The following is an 18,722-nucleotide window of genomic DNA, read 5'->3' as shown; positions in this document are numbered from 1 at the left end:
CCCGGGCACAGCCAGGGCAGAACCAGGGCAGAACCAGGGCAGAACCAGGGCACAGCCAGGGCAGACCCAGGGCACAGCCAGCAGGACAAGCGGCCCCAGCACACACACGGGGCACCAGGGGAACGGCCCCGGCTGCGCCCGCGCTCCCACGGGCTGTCACTGCCCTCGGAGGAGATGGCAGGTCCCCCTTTGTGCCTCCCCAGCCGTGGGGCAGCAGCATTCCCTGCCTTGGGAATTCTCCAGGACCTCTGGTGTTTGCCCAGACCCCCTGTGAGGTGTTAAACACGGCTCTGCCTCCCTCCCTCTCCGGAGCATCCCGGCCGTGTCACCACACAACGCTCAGAGCTTGGAAGCGTTTCCCTCCTGGCTCCCAGCTATGGATTTTCCGAGGCTCCGCTCTGCCCTGCAGCTGGAGGAGAGGAGAGGTTTGTGCAGGCACTGCCCCTGGATCCCCGGGCACTGCCCACCCAGCCTGCAGGGAACAGAGGCTGAACACACCCACGCAATTCCTGCGGGGTTTGAGTTTGGAGAGCGAGCAGGTAATTCCTGACCTGCTCCACAGGGGCTTCCTCTGCTGGCTGCCGTGGGACAGCACAACACAGCCAGCTGATTTACTCACTGCAGAGAATTCCTCTGGGAACTCAGCTGTGCCCTGCAGGGCTGGGGGTGCTCACCTGCACAGGGACACCCTTCCAACCCAAACCACCCTGCTCTCATCCCGAAGGAAAAACACATTCCTGAAGAACCATCGCCGACACCCGCGACGCGTTTCGGTCCGGTTTTATTCCGCAAGCACGTATTTACACCAGGAACTTGAATCCACAGAGGGCGGGGAGCAGATTTGTGGAGAAGCAGACACTGGAACATCACACGGTGACTTCGTCACCCCGTGTCACCCAGGTGTCACCGGGTGGGACACGGGGACGAGGCCGAGCTGGCAGCAGCGCGGTGGCACCGGGAGCAGCCCCGGCTCCTCGGGCTCTGAGCCCCCTGCTTCGAGCAAATCCCACCTGGGCACCACACAGGTAACCCAAAGAGGAGTAAAAGACATTTCTTTTCTCTTTTGGAGCCAGGGGAGAAATGAATTCCTTCATTTTTGGAACAAGTAGCATTTTTAGCTTAGCAGGTAGTGCCAGCCTCAGGTCCGAGCTCTGCAGCCAAGGAAAAGCTGCACAAACAGAGATATTGAAATAAAAGGATTTGAGAGATTTTTTTTTTTCTCTTTCCCATGAGCAGAAACCAGAAAATTTCACACAAAATATTCCACAAACCAGATATGTAAGAAGGAAACACAGTCACAGCGAGTGTCACACAGGAATGTTCCTACCGAAGGAAATATTTCAATACATCCAGTCAAGAATTCTTTTTTTTTTTTCTCCATCATTTTGATCATTTTTCCATTCAAAACGTCCCCCTTTGTCCTTTATTTAAATAAATACCCGCACCGGCGGCAAAAACCACCTTTCTATACAAACACTGTTTTTTTTTTCCAAGCCTGCCGTTTAACATGATTTTTAAATTATTTATTTACACATTTTTCCTTCCGGCGTGGGCACGGCAGCACTTCCAATCCCTTCACCCTTTGGGATCAGCGCGGCCCCCAAACCCCATCCCCATTTCCGGCGGCACCCCGCGTAAACACCGACAACGTTTTGGGAGGCAACATTTCGGGTGACATCCGGGCGGGAGGAGCCTCAGCGGCCCCGGGCAGGCAGGCAGGGCCGTGCCGGGCTCACCTAGACCATGAAGCGGTGCTCCTTGCCGTCGTGGGCCATGAGGATGATGTTGCGGTTGGAGGTCCAGATGAGGCGCGCCAGGCGCAGCGCGGTGTGCGAGCCGGGCGAGGCCGGCTGCACCGGGGGTACCTGGTAGGTCTTGACGCAGCGCAGCTGGGGAGCGGAGTTGAGCATGCCGATGCTGCCCAGGAGAGAGGTGTTCATCTGTGGAGACAGCCTGCCTTGAGCCCGGCTCTGACAGCGAGGGGCGGCTCATCCCCACTTGGGGTCTCCGGTCTAAGCCGGCCTTGGACTTGCTCCGAGATTCCCTGGGGTCTGCGTGCCCCCGCACGGTGGGATTGCTGTCCCCAGGGAACCCTGGAGAACCCCCCGGGTGTTCGTGCCGGCCCTCGGGTGTAAATCACGTTTGCACCATTTAAATCACCTTGAGTAATAACCCTTTTAGGATGACTAATGCTCCTGATTTTCCTGCATGGATAATCGTGCCAAGCAGGACGCGGAAGGGAAAAAAAAAATAAATAAAAAATCACACATAAGGGCGTTTAACCCCTTGCGTTCGGGCTGGAAGGGATTTTAAGGGTCACCTTAAAGTCCAGGCTGCTCCAAGCCCAGCCCAGCTGTGACCTTGCCTCCCTTAGGGCACGAAGAGAAGGGATAAACCCGGGTTTGTGGCACGGAGGAGGGCGGGGTGGCCTCACCTGCCAGAAGCACAGGTGGCTGTCCGAGTTGGAGTAGGTGGCCAGGTAGCGGCCGTCGGGGGCGAACGCCACGGCGGTGATGGGTCCCTTGTGGCCGTGGATGGTCTGGGAACAGGGCACACAACGTCTCCTCAGTGAGCACCCCGAAAAGGATCCAAAAAGCCCAAATCTGGTGATTTTCTCCTGGATATCCCACTCCCCGTTGGGGCAGAGCCCCCTGGGCAGCTCCCGCGCCCACCCCGGGTCTGTAAAAGCCCTGCTCGGGATGAGCCCGATCTATGAAGAGCTCGTTAAGATATTAATTTATTCCTGGTGGAAAAGGTGAGTGAAGCCCAAATCTCTGCCTTTAATGGGATCCCCACGGTTAATTAGCTGATCCCACATTTAGCCCCGTGCCAGTCTTTAACACTTGTCAATAAAATATGTTTTGGTGACACGAAGGTAGCAATCAATAGGAGCAGCACACTTGTTGCTTTTTTTACTCCTGGAATACGTTCCAAGAAGCACAAATCCTTCGGGGAATCCAGCTGCTTTGTTATTTAAAGGAAGTGCTTCTCTAATTGATGCTAATCCTCTCCAGGCAGGATTTTTGCGCTCTCAGGGAAGGCAGATCACCGCAGCGCAGATTTGGAGCTGATAACGCCCTCCTGGAGACACCCAGGTATTTATCCCATGGAATTCCAGGGTTCCTTAAAGAAAAGGGCAAACTGGCAGCGGTGGCAGCCCTTGGGAAGGGCACGGGGCACCCAAGGGACACCCAGGAGGAGGTGACTGCAAGGACAAGGGACCCTCCGAGCTTTTCCAAAGAATTCCCTGGTTTTGGAAGCAACGGAAGGGAAAGCTCCGTAAAGCCACGGCGGTTTCAGCACCTTTAATCACTTGATTGATAAATAAATCAATGACAATCCCTTGCTCTGTTGTTTGTGGGTTTAGGAAAGGCTTTTGGCCCATCCAGCTGAGGTGATGCTCGGGAATTCCCTTTTCTCTGGAATTTCAGGGTGTGCTGGAAAGGCAGGTGTGGGCTGCAGGTTTTTAAAGCGCTGCTTTCAAGAACAGCATCTTCTCCTCTGGAATTAATTAAGCCGAGCCACGATTCATTCCGAATGGAATATTAAATCCTTTTCTGCCTTCCACATAAATCAAACTTTGCCAAGGCATCCAGCACTGAAATAAAATCAGCCCTGCACAATCCAATTAATGCTCGGATTGCTGGGATTTTAATTCTGGAAGGAGCCAGGACCAAACGTTATTGATTCCCAGGCCAGGCTTAAAAGTAGTTTTTGCTTTGAAATAAACCCAAAATAACTTATGTTTCTCTTTAATCTTCCGGTGCAAATGACCCAGGTTTTAGGTACAAAAATTACATGTATTTCTGAAATGCAGCTCTAAATATTTATGCTGAATCCCAAGATTTAATCAATAAAAATGGAATATTTCAGAGTCTCTCCTTATAGACCCAAATATGGTCGTAAAGGAAAAGGAGATAATTAAAGAACCTGTACTGAGGAATTAATTGGGGGATTTTGGGCTGGACTCTGGTACTCAGCAAGAATTCACCCAAAATCAACTATCAGGTATCCTAAAATTCAGTTACCTGCAATGTCTCTCTCCAGTCTCATTTTAGTGTTTAATCTGATATCAAATAGCATTTCTAGCATCAGGATTTTCCTGTGTTACTGCACCTTTAAGTGCAGGATTTTTACCTGTGTGTTAATAATTAAGAATCTTACACAAAATCTTAATAATTTGGTTGGAATGTAATATTATTTTAGTGTCTAACTGGGCAAACAGAGCCTGTGCTCAACAATACCTTACTCCTGTTGCCTAATCCTTTTATATTGTTCTGCCTGAATTATAGTTGTAATTATTCCTCCAAGGGTTTATTTTGGGATAAAAATTGCATCTGTGGGGTTCCGAGCTGGGCAAACAAAGGGCACATTTCCAGGTGGAGCTGCTGCTCTCAGAACTGGTTTCCAATTCCCTGAGAAGCATCAATTATCTTTATCAAATCCCAGATCTCATCTCGGCCCTGATCAAGATGGAGCCGGGAAGGAAGGGAGGGAGGAAGGGATCAATAATCATCATGGAAGGTGCCGAGGGAAGCTCCACCTTCTTTTTGGGAAGCTGCTGGGTTTAACCTGTGCCTCACCTGAGACAGGAGTGCAGGGAATGGCCCTGGGGATGGAGATCAGAGGGAGCACAGCCCCGGAGCCCCGGCGGGGACAGCTCAGCCGGGGAACATGGAGGGAATGGGTGAGGGAACAAGGAGGGAATGGGTGAGGGAACAAGGAGGGGAATGAGTGAGGGGGAATATGGAGGAGGAATGAGTGAGGGGGAACGTGTGAGGGGAAATATGGAGGAGGAACGTATGAGGTGGAATACAGAGCAGGATTGTGTGAGGGGGAATATGAGGAGGAATACGGAGCGGGAACACAGAGCAGGATTGTGTGAGGGGGAATATGAGGGGGAATATGAAGGAGAACATGAGGGTGAAGAGGGGAAATATGGAGGAGGAATGTATGAGGTGGAATATGGAGCAGGATTGTGTGAGGGGGAATACGGAGCAGGATTGTGTGAGGGGGAATACGAGGAGGAATACGGAGCGGGAACACGGAGCAGGAATACGGAGGGGGAATACGGAGGGGCAATATGAAGGAGAACATGAGGGTGAGCATGGAGGGCCGTGTGCCACCCAGAGCACGCCGGAGGGTTAGTGACTCATGGCATAGGAGGGGAGGAGAAAGAACCTGCTCTTGATGTGGAGCTAGGGAAAAAGAGATTCGGTGTTTGCATCTGGAATAGTCAGAATATAGTAAATTTTACTGAGGGGAAACCCCATCCTAGCCAAATGCTGATGTATTTTTTATTAAAAAGGGGGATTTTTGATATCCATCATCCTATTGATCACTCCAAGTAATTCCTCAGTCAGTTCCTACAACCACCCATCTCAAAAAAATTAAAATTACCTGGAAGGGGGGAAAAAACCAAACCCAAAAAGCTTTTCAGGATCCCAAAACCCCTCACAGGAAAGGAAATAAGAAACCTGAGCTTTTCAGCTTTTCTCCAACGGCACGGCTTTTTCAGCTGCACCATCCCTGTTTTTGAGCAGCCAGAAAAATCTGCAGTTGTGAGAAATTACGTATAAAATCAGACTTGGAAGCAGAAACCTGTATCCAACAGATGGGTAATTTACCTGGAAAATTTTTTGTATCTCATTAAAAGGACCTGTCCTAATTATCCTGGGAGTCCCTTTGGTCACCCCCAGCTCTATTTTCCATTATTAACGTGGAAGATTATTTAGAAAAGGGAGGAACTTTGCCCAGCACAGAGTAGATAATTCCAGATTTCAGGGGAGATAACCCCCGCAGTGTCGGCCCAGGTGCCGCGCGGTGCCCGGTGGCACTCCTGGACCGAGCTGCCCATCGCAGGCGCTGTCCCGGGCACACAGCAGCCCAGCAGCCAGGGCTGATGCCCCCGGCCCCTCCTCACCTGGCACTTGCCCGTGCGGATGTCGTAGAGCGCCACGGAGCCGTGGCGCGCTCCCACGGCGACGCGGTGGCTGCGCTCGTAGTAACTCACCATGTAGAACCTGGGGGAGCAGCAGAGCGGGCGCTGAGGCTGGCACAGCAGGCTCAGAGCTGATTTACAGCCCGCGGCGTGACACCACGGCAACAGCTGATGTGATACAGGGGACCTGATCGGATTTATCCACGGCCAGGGCTGTACACCTCTAAAGCTGGTTCAGTGCCCACCCGACACCCTGCCCGACCCCCGTGGGAACCAAACAGAAAGGAAGGGAAGCGGAAGGAGAAATAAGCAAACTCATCAATTTTTGATGGGCATAAAGGAAAAGGAAGAGGGAAATTCGCCATTCCCTACTCCAATAACACCCTTGGGGTAAAGGCTGCAATAGTCCTGAACACCCAGGGTGACCGTGTGGCTGCAAAATCCTAGGAATTTCAACACTTTGAAACCCAAGAGGCACTAAATCCTGATTGCAAATTCAAATCCTTGGGGATATCACAGGAGAGCAGAGCTGTGGAAGTGCCAGCTGCATTCCGAATTACGCATTTTGCAGTGAAATTTGCAGTTCCCCTCGGGACCCTCACCAGGCACTGGATCATTTTTACACTGGCTGTAACCAGGAAATATTACCAGCAATTGCAGGGAATTTTAAACTCCTGGACTGCTAGAAATATGCAGAGGAATAGGGAGATGGGGCACTAATTCCCATTTATCCTCCCCTTTATGTTTTAAGGAAAGCCACTTAAAGCACCAGGAAGGAGGAAGATCATCTCCATCAGTATCCAGGCTGGCAATAGGATAACTGTTCTTTCCGTGAAACTATTCAATATTTTAATAGGTTATTAAATTAAAATGTAATGGCTGACAGGTGATTATTACAATTTATTGGCTGGACCAGTTTAAGAGGATGACTGGGATACTTATTCACATTTAAAGATACTGGAAATGCCCCCATTTTATAAATCACCTTTTATTCTTTGTTGTGTCACCTAAAAGACTGTTTCTCCCTTAATTAGGAAATATATCTTGCTGGTGATCCTATCACTTACTTCCCAGGATTCCCAGAGGAAGAGCTCACCTGCAGATGGCTGGAAAACATTCCTGAAGACCCTTTTTCTTAACTAAAGATCCTTCCAGGCAGTACATGATGATGTCCATCACCTTGGAAACAAAAATTACCATCAGCTGACAATCCGTGTTTTATGCTCTATAATTCAAGTGGTGAAGGTCATCCCATTCCAAGCCCTGGCAAGGGCAGGACACTCTCCAGCAGATCAGGTCGTTCCGAGCTGCGTCCAGCCCGGCTTTGACCTTTTGGTTAGGATATTTTCCCCAACAGCACGATTTATTTAACGCAATTTAGAAATTGATATAAAGCAAATCCTCTCCACCCCCGAAGGCCACGCGGACAGAAGCTCCCAGAGCGGAGTCAGACCGTGCCGGCGGCGAGGCCTCACCTCCACCAGCAGGTCCACCACGTCGGCGGGCATCTTGTCGATGAGGATCTCGATGACGCGCAGGATCTCGCCCTTGGCGCGGGCCAGTGTGCTGGTGTGGATGTTCTGCTGCGACTGCGTGTTGGCCGCCAGCGCCGTGTGCCTGTGCACCTGTGGGAGCAGGGATGGGCAGGGGAAAGGCTCCGGGAGCAGCGAGGCTGGTCCTGAACCCAGCACCGCTCTGGGAGCAGCGAGGCTGGCCCCGAACCCAGCACTGCTCCGGGAGCAGCGAGGCTGGTCCCGAACCCAGCACCGCTCCGGGAGCAGCGAGGCTGGCCCCGAACCCAGCATTGCTCTGGAAGCGGCGAGGCTGGCCCCAAACCCAGCACCGCTCCTGGAGCAGCAAGGCTGGTCCTGAACCCAGCACCGCCTTTGGGTCACCACTGAGCCCGAACCCAGCACCGCTCCGGGAGCAGAGAGGCTGAGCCTGAACCCAGCACCGCCTTTGGGTCACCACTGAGCCCGAACCCAGCACCGCTCCGGGAGCAGAGAGGCTGGCCCCGAACCCAGCACCGCCTCGGGTCACCGATGGCCCCAAACCCAGAACCACCTCCCGTTCACCGCCTCACCCGAACCCAGCACCGCTCCTGGAGCAGAGAGGCTGGCCCCGAACCCAGCATCGCCTCTGGGTCACCACTGAGCCTGAACCCAGCACCGCTGAGCCTGAACCCAGCACCACCTTCCGGTCACCACTGAGCCCGAACCCAGCACCGCCTCGCGCGAACCCAGCACCGCTCCCGGTCACCTCGGCTCAGCGCAGCGCCGCACGGGCCGTGCCCGGTGCACAGCGCGCTGCCCGCCCTGCTGAGGCCGGGAAGGGCTCCCGAGAGCCCTCCCGAGGGCTCACCTCCTTGGCGATGGTGGTGATGAAGGCGGGCGGGCGGGCGGTGGCGATCAGCGACAGCGCGTGGCGAGCCGAGCGCGCCGAGTCGGCCGCCGGGCTCAGGGGCAGCCCCATTGTGATGCTAAACGGGAGCCGCACAAAGGAGGCACAAAGGAAAGCGGCATTAGAAATATAGAGTGAAAAGATTAGAACCAGCTTATAATGTCAGTTCAAGGTCACCGGGAGCACTCCGGCAGTTCCAATATAATGGACTCCCAACAAAGAGCAGTGATTAGGAGTCAGGGTGTTCCAGCATCAACCCCAAATCGAATAATTAACCATGAAGATTGAAAACAGTAAGTGCATCTGTCCAAAGTGGGCAAAAGGCCTTGTTAACAAATTATCTGTATGTGCTGAATACATATCACCCCACGGAGGCCCAGAGCGTCCTCCCAAGGATTTATGGTTTGGTCTTTTACAGTATTTTAAACACAGCCTGAAAAATCCCCTGGCCAGAGTAATTCGCCTTAATTCGAGGCTTTTACTTGCTGTGACAAGATAAAAGCAAAAAGCAATAAGGTGGTAAGTACCTAGTAACTGCAAAAATAAAATTTCTACGTGCCCTGCAAATTATCCAAAAATACCCCAAAATGCAGAAACACGGAATCACAGGCTGGTTTGGGTTGGAAGGGGTTTTAAGGATAACCTCAAAGTGGGCAAAAGGCCTTGTTAACAAATTATCTGTATGTGCTGAATACATATCACCCCACGGAGGCCCAGAGCGTCCTCCCAAGGATTTATGGTTTGGTCTTTTACAGTATTTTAAACACAGCCTGAAAAATCCCCTGGCCAGAGTAATTCGCCTTAATTCGAGGCTTTTACTTGCTGTGACAAGATAAAAGCAAAAAGCAATAAGGTGGTAAGTACCTAGTAACTGCAAAAATAAAATTTCTACGTGCCCTGCAAATTATCCAAAAATTCCCCAAAATGCAGAAACACGGAATCACAGGCTGGTTTGGGTTGGAAGGGGTTTTAAGGATAATCTATTCCACCCCTTGCCGTGGGCAGGGACACCTTCCACCCTCCCAGGCTGCTCCAAGCCCTGCCCAACCTGGCCCTGAACACTTCCAGGGATGGGGCAGCCACATATTTTCCTGGATAACCTGTGGAAGGGGTTCCTCCTTCTTCCCCGTGCTCTCTGACTGATATTTTGGGAAGAGAATAGCAGGAGTTTGTAATCCCAACCAGTTTATTTTCCTTTCCCATCACTGTGCAAATCAAAACTCCCAAACGTGAAACTAAATAAAGCCTCCACCACAAGGTGATGCCCCCACTGGCCTTTCCTTGGAAAACCACATCCAAACTCCTGTCCACGAGGTGTTCCATGAAAAAAGGAGTTAACTTTTGGAGAGGGTTGCCAAAGCCAGCAAACCCAAGTGCCTGTCTCCCTTTCTGAAGCGTCACACCAGCAGAGTTTTCCCCTACAGACGCTTGGCAAAGTGTGTATTTTCCTGGAAAGCAACAGGCTTTTAGTGAATTCCTTCCCTGGGAGGATGCCAGCCCTGCGAGGGGACATTCCAGCCAGGACAAAAGCAGCCAGACCATCCTAGCCCACCTTCCACCAGGTCAGATAAAACCGCACGGATTGACCCGAAGGCGATTTGCCGATCTGGCTGTTTCAGATCACAGCGGTGCCCAGAGAAGCTGTGGCTGCCCCATCCCTGGAATTGTTCCAGGCCAGGCTGGATGGGACTCCTGGACAAGTGGAAGGTGTTCCTGTCCGTGGCAGGGGGTGGAACGGGATGATCCTAAAATACCCCCAACCCAAACCGCTCCCTGAAAACCTGTGTGAAACATAGCTTAACTCAGACAGCAAAAACACGGCCAAAAATGATTCCTATCATCGTCCCAGCCAAGACATCAAAGCCTCAGAAAGCTGGGAAAACACTCTTTATCCTCACAGCGTCACCTTCGGGAACCAGGACGAGCTGGGCAAGCCGAGGAGTTCCAAGCACCTGAGGTTCGCCTAACAGCTCGGATATTCCCTCGATTCAGCAGGGAAAAAAAGAAACCCACTCGTTTTCCTGGTCAATAAATGTGATTTCTTCTTTTCTATCTAAAAGCAGAAGCTTGACATAAAAGCTCTTTAATAAAACCTCCGGGAGAGGCGCCGGCAGCTGTGTGCCGTTATTGTGTCCGCGGCAAATCCGGCACAAAGCGGGAGCTCAGCGGGGCTCCGGCAGGGTGAGATCCACACTTAACCCCTGCACACATTGTTGCTCCATTTCTTTCCATCTCCCTCCATCCTGGATCTGTCAGGAATGTAACAGGCCATTTTCAATCTAAATCTTGTTATGGATTAATAAGCAAACACTTTCGCGCTTATTATGCAATTTATCATGAGGAAAATTGCGCCGGGCTCCTCAAGGCTCCACGCTGATCCCTTCATTTATTCCCTGCTCTTTGGAGGGAGAGCCAGACTAATCTTCCTGACAGCTAAGGGTGGAATCACACCAGCAAAAGGACTCGCTGAAGAGCTGTGGTCACTCGGATCCTGGAAGTCAGGATTTACATAAAACGGGGCTTAGCAAGGGACAAGGTGCTGGTGCCTCCTGTCACACTACAAGGCACAACTGGAATTCAGACAAAAAACAATGCTAATCCAATTTGTCCGTATTTCTGCTGCCAACACAGGGCAAGGATTCATTCTTTGTACGTTGAGGAAACGAAAACTTCTATAAAATGGGCAATGTCTACCTCAGAATAATGTCAGAAGTGACTGACCTCCTCAAGACGGACGGATGTGGAAACACATTTCTGGGCAGCTCCCTATTGCAGGTGCCATTCAAATTCTGTGTTTGTCAACAAACATTTCACGGAGTCGTGGGATTGAAAGGAACCTTAGGGATGCCACGGGCAGGGGACACCGTCCGCTAGCTTCTCCAGGCTTTGTCCAACCTAACCTTGGACACTTCAGGGATGGGGCAGTCACATCTCCTCTGGGAATTCCATCCCTCCCCTTTCCAACACGCAGCTACCCCTGCCCTCCATCTTCCTTGTCCCCGTCCCTCGTTCCCCGCCCTGCCGAGCTCCTGAGGCCGGGGCTGGCCGCTGCGGTACCCACTTGGCCAGCTGCTTCTCGGCGTCGGCGCAGAGCTCCAGCAGCCCCATGAGCACGGCCGACACGTCCATGTAGGGCTCCCAGACGGTGAAGCCGCGGCCGATGAGGTCGATGGCGGTGCGGCGGATGGTGCTGTGCGCCGGGAGCCGCGCGCTGGGCGGCTGCAGCAGCAGGAACGTCAGCGCCTTGCCTGCCGGGGACGGCAGCGCGGTCAGAGACACCCCTGCCACGGGCAGTGACACCCCTTGCCACGGGCAGTGCCACCTTCCCCCAGCCCGAGGCATCCAAGCTGTCCCCGCGCTCCTGTGCCAAATCCCTGCCACGGGCAGTGACACCCCTGCCACCTGGGGCCACCCCTGCCACCTGGGGCCACCCCTGCCACGGGCAGTGACACCGTCCCCCAGCCCGAGGCATCCAAGCCGCCCCCGCGCTCCTGTGCCAAATTGGCACCGCTGAGAAATGACAGCGAACGCGCTCTGGGGGGAAAACAGGACAAGTGGACATGTCTAAACAGCCCTGAGTCCCACAGAGAAACATCTCAAATGACTTCACCGATCCTGAACCACCCCATCCAGGGTCTGCACATTTTGGAAACGCTTATTAATATTGCATTTAACGGCCCACCTTTAAATTAAAGCAATTACTTACGCATAAATGGAGGAGGGCTGAGCCAAGCAGCCTGCCTATAATTTATCATTATCTCTCCATCATTATTTATTACTCCTCAATACCGCTTCTTGTGGTAAAGATAATTGCTGATTTTATCAGGTTTTTTTCTTGAACTGTCCTCAACAAGTTGCTTGTTTTGTTTATTAAACAAGCCTCCTGTTGTTTTCAGGGAAAAGCCAACGGAGTTTTTCCAGCTGATTCACACCAACCGATCCCGATCCCTGCGAAGCAGCCCCCAAAATTCCTTCCTGCCATCTGCCTCCGACCCCAATCCTTACAAAATGTGCACCCTGCTGCTGGCACCAGCAGCACCCTGACCCAAAGGTGCCAGGGACAGCTTTGTTTAAAGCTTGGCCCGGGCTTAAGGGAAGGAATGAGTATTGACAAAAACATCCCGCGCTAATGAGTTGTTCGTTAGGGCAATAAACATGTCACGTTAGAGTCGGGCAGACGAGGTAATTAGCCCTGGAAAAGCTCAAGCAGCAGGGCTGCACGATGTGTTCTCCACACAAAAATGCACTGGGACAACTCCTCAGGCAGCCCAGGGAATGCCATTCCCACCTAAAGTGCTGTTAAAGGAGAATTTTATTCCAGGTGTTTCATTCTGCATGGGCACACTCGCTCCTTCTATGGCTTTATTAACCCAGACGTGCCCAAATGCTGATATTTATCACTTATTGTCACTGCACAGAAGGCCCTGGATTCCCAAAATGTCTCTCCTTGCTGTGGGATTTCTCTGAGCACACGGCTCCAGGCAGCCTTGTTATCCCCAGTTTGCCAATGGATTTTAAAAAATGAAATTATTTGCTGGGGAAAATCAATAGCCCAGGCAGGAATGAGACACTGAGAACTCTGATCAAGATCCAACTAAATCCAAATGATGGACTCCAAGAATAGGATTTAACTTGATTGTGACCCTTTCTAGATGACTGCCCAAAGAGAGACAGAAATTTGGAGAGCTGGGCTAAAATTCCCTTCATCCCTTTCTGCTCCTGGCCCAGTGAATTTTTAATCTTTTATTTTTACTCCATACTTTCTCTCAGGTATCAAACCAAGATAATTTCAGGCCTAAATGAAAAATCACTTGTTTTTTTTGCATAATGGTGATCAATTTTTTTTTTTTTCCCCCCAGTTACAACCACCTCCCATGTGGAATTGCTGGGAGCAGCCTGGGGCAGTGGGAGGTGACAAATCAGCCCAGCCCCGGGGGTACTCACACGTGTGCCTGGCCAGGGAGTAGTTGGATCCCCCGCTGGTGAGGCCGAAGCCCTCGGGGATCTGGCTGGAGCTGCGGGGCCGCGTCAGCAGCTTGGGCGGCTCGATCTCAGCGCCGAACTCGGCGCCGATGACGCCCAGCAGCACGATGGCCGTGGCCTGCTTGCGCCGCTCCTCGTAGGACGTGGACACCTTCTTGGGCTGGGGCAGCCCCGCCAGGCAGCCTGCAGGAGAGCCCAGAGCTCTGTTAGCGCCGCAACGCCAAAGAAACGTCGGCGTCGCCTACGGCATCGCGGCGCCAACCGCGTCCTTGGGAACGCCGGGATTCCAGGCATGGACGGGATTCCGTTCACCTCTAAAACCTCAAAACATCCCTTCAAACCCTGCCAAGAACATCACCAGTGTTCTTCTTCTTCCTTCAAAACCTGCCAAGAACCAGCCAAGAACATCACAATTGCCAACGCCATTGTGGCACCAACAGTTTCCTTCAAAACCTGCCAAGAACATCACCAGTGTTCTTCCTCTTCCTTCAAAACCTGCCAAGAGCATTGCCAACGCCATCGTGGCACCAACGGCGCCAACCGCGTCCTTGGGAACACCGGGATTCCAGGCATGGACGGGATTCCGTTCACCTCTAAAACCTCAAAACATCCCTTCAAACCCTGCCAAGAACAATGCCAATGCTCTTCTTCTTTCTTCAAAACCTGCCAAGAACATCACCAATTGCCAATGGCATCGTGGCATCAACGGTGCCAACCGTGTCCTTGGGAACACCGGGATTCCAGGCATGGATGGGATTCCGTTCACCTTTAAAAACCTCAAAATATCCCTTCAAAACCTGCCAAGAACAATGCCAATGCTCATCTTCTTCCTTCAAAACCTGCCAAGAACTCATGGGGAAAAACAGTCACCAGCAAACTCCCTAATTTCCAGGTTTGCTTGCTCAAAATCCCAAAATCTTTGAAGCAGTTGTTGGAATAAAACCTCAGTGATTTACTGACAAATGAAGTCCACTCTCACCTAGATGTAGATTTCCAGCATCCTGGCAAATTCCCTACCATTTGTTCCAAAGCATTGGGAAGTTTTGATCCTTCCCAAGTGCTGTTTGCTGAGGAGCTGGGACGAGGCTGGTGGATTAATGAAGGGTGGATTAATGAAGGGTGGATTAATGAAGAGCAGGGGGTGTCTCTGTTCATGACATCCACGGGGCTCCAGAGCAAAAGAAGGAAGCTTAACCAAATTTTAGGAGCCGTGGCCAGCCAAAAGGGAGAGAAAAACAAGAGAAATCTTAACAATGGGAAGGGAGGGAGGGGAAAAAAAGGGAAAAAATCGATAGCAACTGCCTTTGGAGGAAGCAGGATGCACAGGGGCTGGAACAAAGCAGGGCAGGAGCAGCTGGAGGTGGCCAGCACCGTTTGTGCCGTGTCCCAGCCCTGTCACGGGGCTCAGCGCGCTCCTGGGGCTGCTGCAGGATGCTCCACACCGTGCCAGGCACCTGCCCTGCAGCCATGCAGCCCTGCAGCCCCGCATGCAGGGACTGCAGCAGCAGCAGTTAACCCTTAGTGCAGGGAGCAGCCTTCACACCACCCCACCCTGGCTGCAGGGGATTTAAGGATGGTCCCATCCTTCCCTTAGCCCAGGAACTTCACACCACCCCATCCTGGGTGCAGGGGATTTAAGGATGGTCCCATCCTTCCCTTAGCCCAGAAACCACCCAACCTGGCTTTGGATACTTCCAGGGATGGGGAATCCTCAAGCTCTCTGGGCAACAGAATCTGTATCAAGAGAGTTTTCATGTATCCACCTGGAATGGCCAAAAAAAATAAAAAATCCTGCTGGGAATCCATGAGCTCCACCTCGATCCAGTTTTCCCCTGGGAAAACTCCCTGGCCTGGGCTGGGCACAGGAGCTGAGCTCCTTCCTGCTGCTCCCCCGTGCCAAGACATCACTCCTTGTTAACCCCACAAGGAACTCCGAGCAGGGCAGGGAAAGATCCACCGCGTCCCACGAGCAATCTGTGACAGCCTGATCCTCACAGCTGCAGCACAGGATTTTGTGCCTCAAAAGGAAAACAAGCCCCAAAATCCTCCAAACCAGAGGAGCCCTTTCATGTGGCCGCTGCAATTTGGTATTTCGTCCCCCTTTAATCACGGCACGGGATCCATTTTCCTGACAGGATGCTTGATCACCCTATCACAGGCACAAAATTAACAACCTCCAGCAGCTCTGCGTGGAAAACACGGTGCCAGGAGGACAAAAACCGTCGGAAAAACCCCAGCCGAGGCTGCTGCAGACAAACCAATCCTCAAAGGTCCATCCCAGCAGAGAAGAGCAGGGTGGGCAGGGGGCAAAGCGCCCAAATTCCAGTGGTTTGCAGCCTGGGGAGATGCTGGAGCTGAGGTCAGGCTGCAGTTAACACTCCCCTTAATTGGCTTTGCACACTTCTGGGGCAAAATTAATTTCAGCCCAGCTTACAATAAAAGGATTAAAGGGCGGGTAAGTTGTCCAGGTTGAGCTGGCAGAGGAATCCACGGGTGTGGGTTAAGGAGATGTGTGCTCTGAGGGGGCTGCCCTGCTGCAGAGCCAGGAGCCCGCCCTAAAATCCAGCCTGACCCACCAAATCCCTGCCCAGCCCCAGAGAATCTTCTGGAATTCTCCAGGAGGGGCAACCACACAACACTTCCAGCAGGCTCAGCACCGGGATTGACTCAGCTGCATAAAACAGCGCCTGGAAATACAGGAATACTGGGAACAGAGATTTCACATGGATAAATTATTTGCTGAACGCACAGAGAGAGTTGTGAGGACTCTCTCCAAATAAATCAGAAGGGAAAATGTTGTCTGGTGGCGGTGACCACAAGGAAAATGCAGGAAAACAGGAGGATGTTTAATTAAACCTGGGGTTACTCCAAGGCTGGGCATTCCTGGGGGCACAGCGCCCTCTGCCAGCCCCCACCGAAGGGAGCTGCACGGAATTCCTGCCTGCAAGGCAGAGAATTTTGGGAATTTCTCCCTCACAGCCCATCCTCTGTTACGTCTGTCATCGTAATTCAGCGCCAATTACTCACTTCTAATAACAAACAGCGTCGACAGAATCATTGCTCCGGAGTATCTGCAATTCTAAATTGGGAATAATTTAACAGCAGAGCTCTTCAAGTGCTGGGAGTTGCCACGCATTAGAAATTACAACTTAATTTCTTTAATTGCAGGTAGAAGATGTGCTTTTCCACACATCAAATGAGTATTTTTGCAGTTTACTGGAATTTTCTGCTCCCTTTTAGGAGGGAATATTTCACTGTGCTGCAGCATCCGGGAACACAAAATGGGTGAGGATGCTGCAGCCTTTTCCAGGGAAATAGGCAGAGACAAAATGGATCCTGTGCTGCTCACATGGGGAATGTCAGGCACCTTTTATCCAGGTTTTAAAGCACTGGGCCCATCCATTAAAATTTCCCTCAGAGGGGACATTTAAGGGATGAGAATCTCAATTTTTTAATGATCTGTTTAATGTTAATGGAATCTCAATATAAAGATCCTTTAGAGCAGTGATATTTAATACTTAAATAAACTGGATTTGAACTTTAGTGACAGCTTCCCAACAGGAACAAACAGTGATGAGCAAGACTTAATTTGGAGTAGTTACAACCCAAATAAAATTTTAAAAAACTGGTCACTTTTTGGTACAATCAGGCTTTTTGTTTTTTTTTTTTTTTTTTTTGATGTGCAGGAATGGGATTCATTCAGAGCCATTGGCATCAATTTACCTACAAAACTTGACCCACAAAAAATGGACCCACAAATCAAGAAATACCATTTCAGAAGAGATTGAACGGCTCTGATTTCAGGGTTATTAAAATTCACACTGCTCCAAGACCAACTAAAATGAAAACAGCACCTACCATTTGTTACAGAATTTCCTTCTGAAAGATTTGATTTCTTCCAGTAAAACAGTTGCAATATCACACAGAACAAAGAACAAATCACTTTGGAATTCGTTACAAATATTGGTCCATCAGAGAAAGAAACTGAGGTGAAGCTGTCTCAAAAATTCTTATTTTTCCCTCTACTCTCCCAAACTTTGAACCCAAAATTCAGGCTATGTGGCACTCTTAAATCAGAATAAATGAATTAGGGAAGAATGACAAAGAATCACTGTGTTTTTGAAGGACTGCTGCTGGCTGTGGGCAGGTTTAAGAGCCCCCAGAGCGGTGAAATGGAGACCCATTAATTATCCTGGCGGTGTTAATGACCCGAGAGCTCACCCGCTGCGATGTCATCGTCAGCCAGGTCGTGCTCCTCCTCCTGGGCTTTGGCTTCTGCTCCTGAGGGATCTGGGGTGGCACTCGAGCTCTGAAGGGCTTCTGTGGTCACTCCAGCTGCAGGGACAACCCCAAAATCACAATTCCCTCTCTGTGCAGCGGCCAAACCTCATTGCACTCCTCCAACCCCTGCCTCGCTTTGGTTCCTTCACCTCCAGCCTCGCACAGGATGCTCAACCTCATCCACAAACAGCAACGTTTGATTTTTATTTGCTTTTCCAGGGGTTATTCCCCATCCTGGGAGTGTCCCAGCAGGTCTGGAGCACCCTGGGCTGGTGGGAGGTGTCCCAGCATTCAGAGAAGCATCAAATCCCTTCCATTTTCTGCTGCCACACCGCAGGTGTTCCCTTCAAAAACAAACCACAGTCCACCCAAAAGAAGAGAATTTCAGGAAGAAGGCCCCACAGGTGATTTCTGGGCAGAAAGGAGCTACAATAAAGAATATTTCTTTATCTTTCCTATGCTCCTCCCTCTCCTAGCAGAATATATTTGTTATATCTTATTCCCTTCAATTCCTCCAGCTCTGTACCCTTAATTCCAGGAGTTGCAACACTTACCACAAAAACCTAACCCAAATTTGCTAGTTTTGACCCACTGGAATGATTTCCACTCTAACTGAGCCCAGAGAAACTCAAACCACATCCTAACATCTCCCATTAAGATTTCATACTAGGATCAGACACTCTAAAATCAGCTGGTGAATAAAAGAGGAACATTTTCAGGGGAAAAAAGATCATTCTGAGAATGTGGGGTTCCCAATCCCTGTCCCAGGATGGATGACTGGGAATGAGGGGCTCCCAGGATAGATGACTGGGATGAGGGTTCCCAATCCCTTTCCCAGGATGGATGACTGGGATGAGGGTTCCCAATCCCTTTCCCAGGATGGATGACTGGGATGAGGGTTCCCAATCCCTTTCCCTCAATGGATGACTGGGAATGAGGGTTCCCAATCCCTTTTCCAGGATGGATGACTGGGATGAGGGTTCCCAGGTCCTTCCCAGGATGGATGACTGGGATGAGGGTTCCCAATCCCTTTCCCAGGATGGATGACTGGGATGAGGGTTCCCAATCCCTTTCCCGGAATGGAGGAGTGTTCACAATCCCTTTTCCCTCAATGGAT

At 51.2% G+C, this 18,722-nt stretch overlaps 1 protein-coding gene across 4 annotated transcripts in view; it reads right to left on the bottom strand.

Annotated features, from left to right (window-relative positions):
* Positions 1–763: 763 nt before the first annotated feature.
* The window catches only part of WDR7 (WD repeat domain 7), a 34,676-nt gene continuing 16,717 nt past the window's right edge, over positions 764–18,722 (bottom strand). For 2 of the 4 annotated variants that reach the window (XM_041471389.1, XM_041471391.1), the window contains 9 exons: positions 17,546–17,659; positions 13,286–13,507; positions 11,403–11,589; positions 8,303–8,420; positions 7,417–7,566; positions 7,038–7,120; positions 5,924–6,023; positions 2,435–2,539; positions 764–1,940 (listed from right to left, as the gene is read on the bottom strand). In XM_041471389.1, the coding sequence (XP_041327323.1) occupies positions 1,737–1,940; positions 2,435–2,539; positions 5,924–6,023; positions 7,038–7,120; positions 7,417–7,566; positions 8,303–8,420; positions 11,403–11,589; positions 13,286–13,507; positions 17,546–17,659 (1,283 nt within the window). In that variant the 3' untranslated portion in view covers positions 764–1,736. The remainder of the gene's footprint in view (positions 1,941–2,434; positions 2,540–5,923; positions 6,024–7,037; positions 7,121–7,416; positions 7,567–8,302; positions 8,421–11,402; positions 11,590–13,285; positions 13,508–17,545; positions 17,660–18,722) is intronic. The other 2 variants (XM_041471388.1, XM_041471390.1) reach the window with 2 other exon arrangements.

Source organism: Pyrgilauda ruficollis, unplaced genomic scaffold (genome assembly GCF_017590135.1).
Source record: "Pyrgilauda ruficollis isolate IOZ18807 unplaced genomic scaffold, ASM1759013v1 scaffold267, whole genome shotgun sequence".
Classification (NCBI taxonomy): Eukaryota; Metazoa; Chordata; class Aves; order Passeriformes; family Passeridae; genus Pyrgilauda; species Pyrgilauda ruficollis.
Note: the sequence above shows the minus strand (reverse complement) of the source record. Positions and strands in the feature narration are given on the sequence as shown.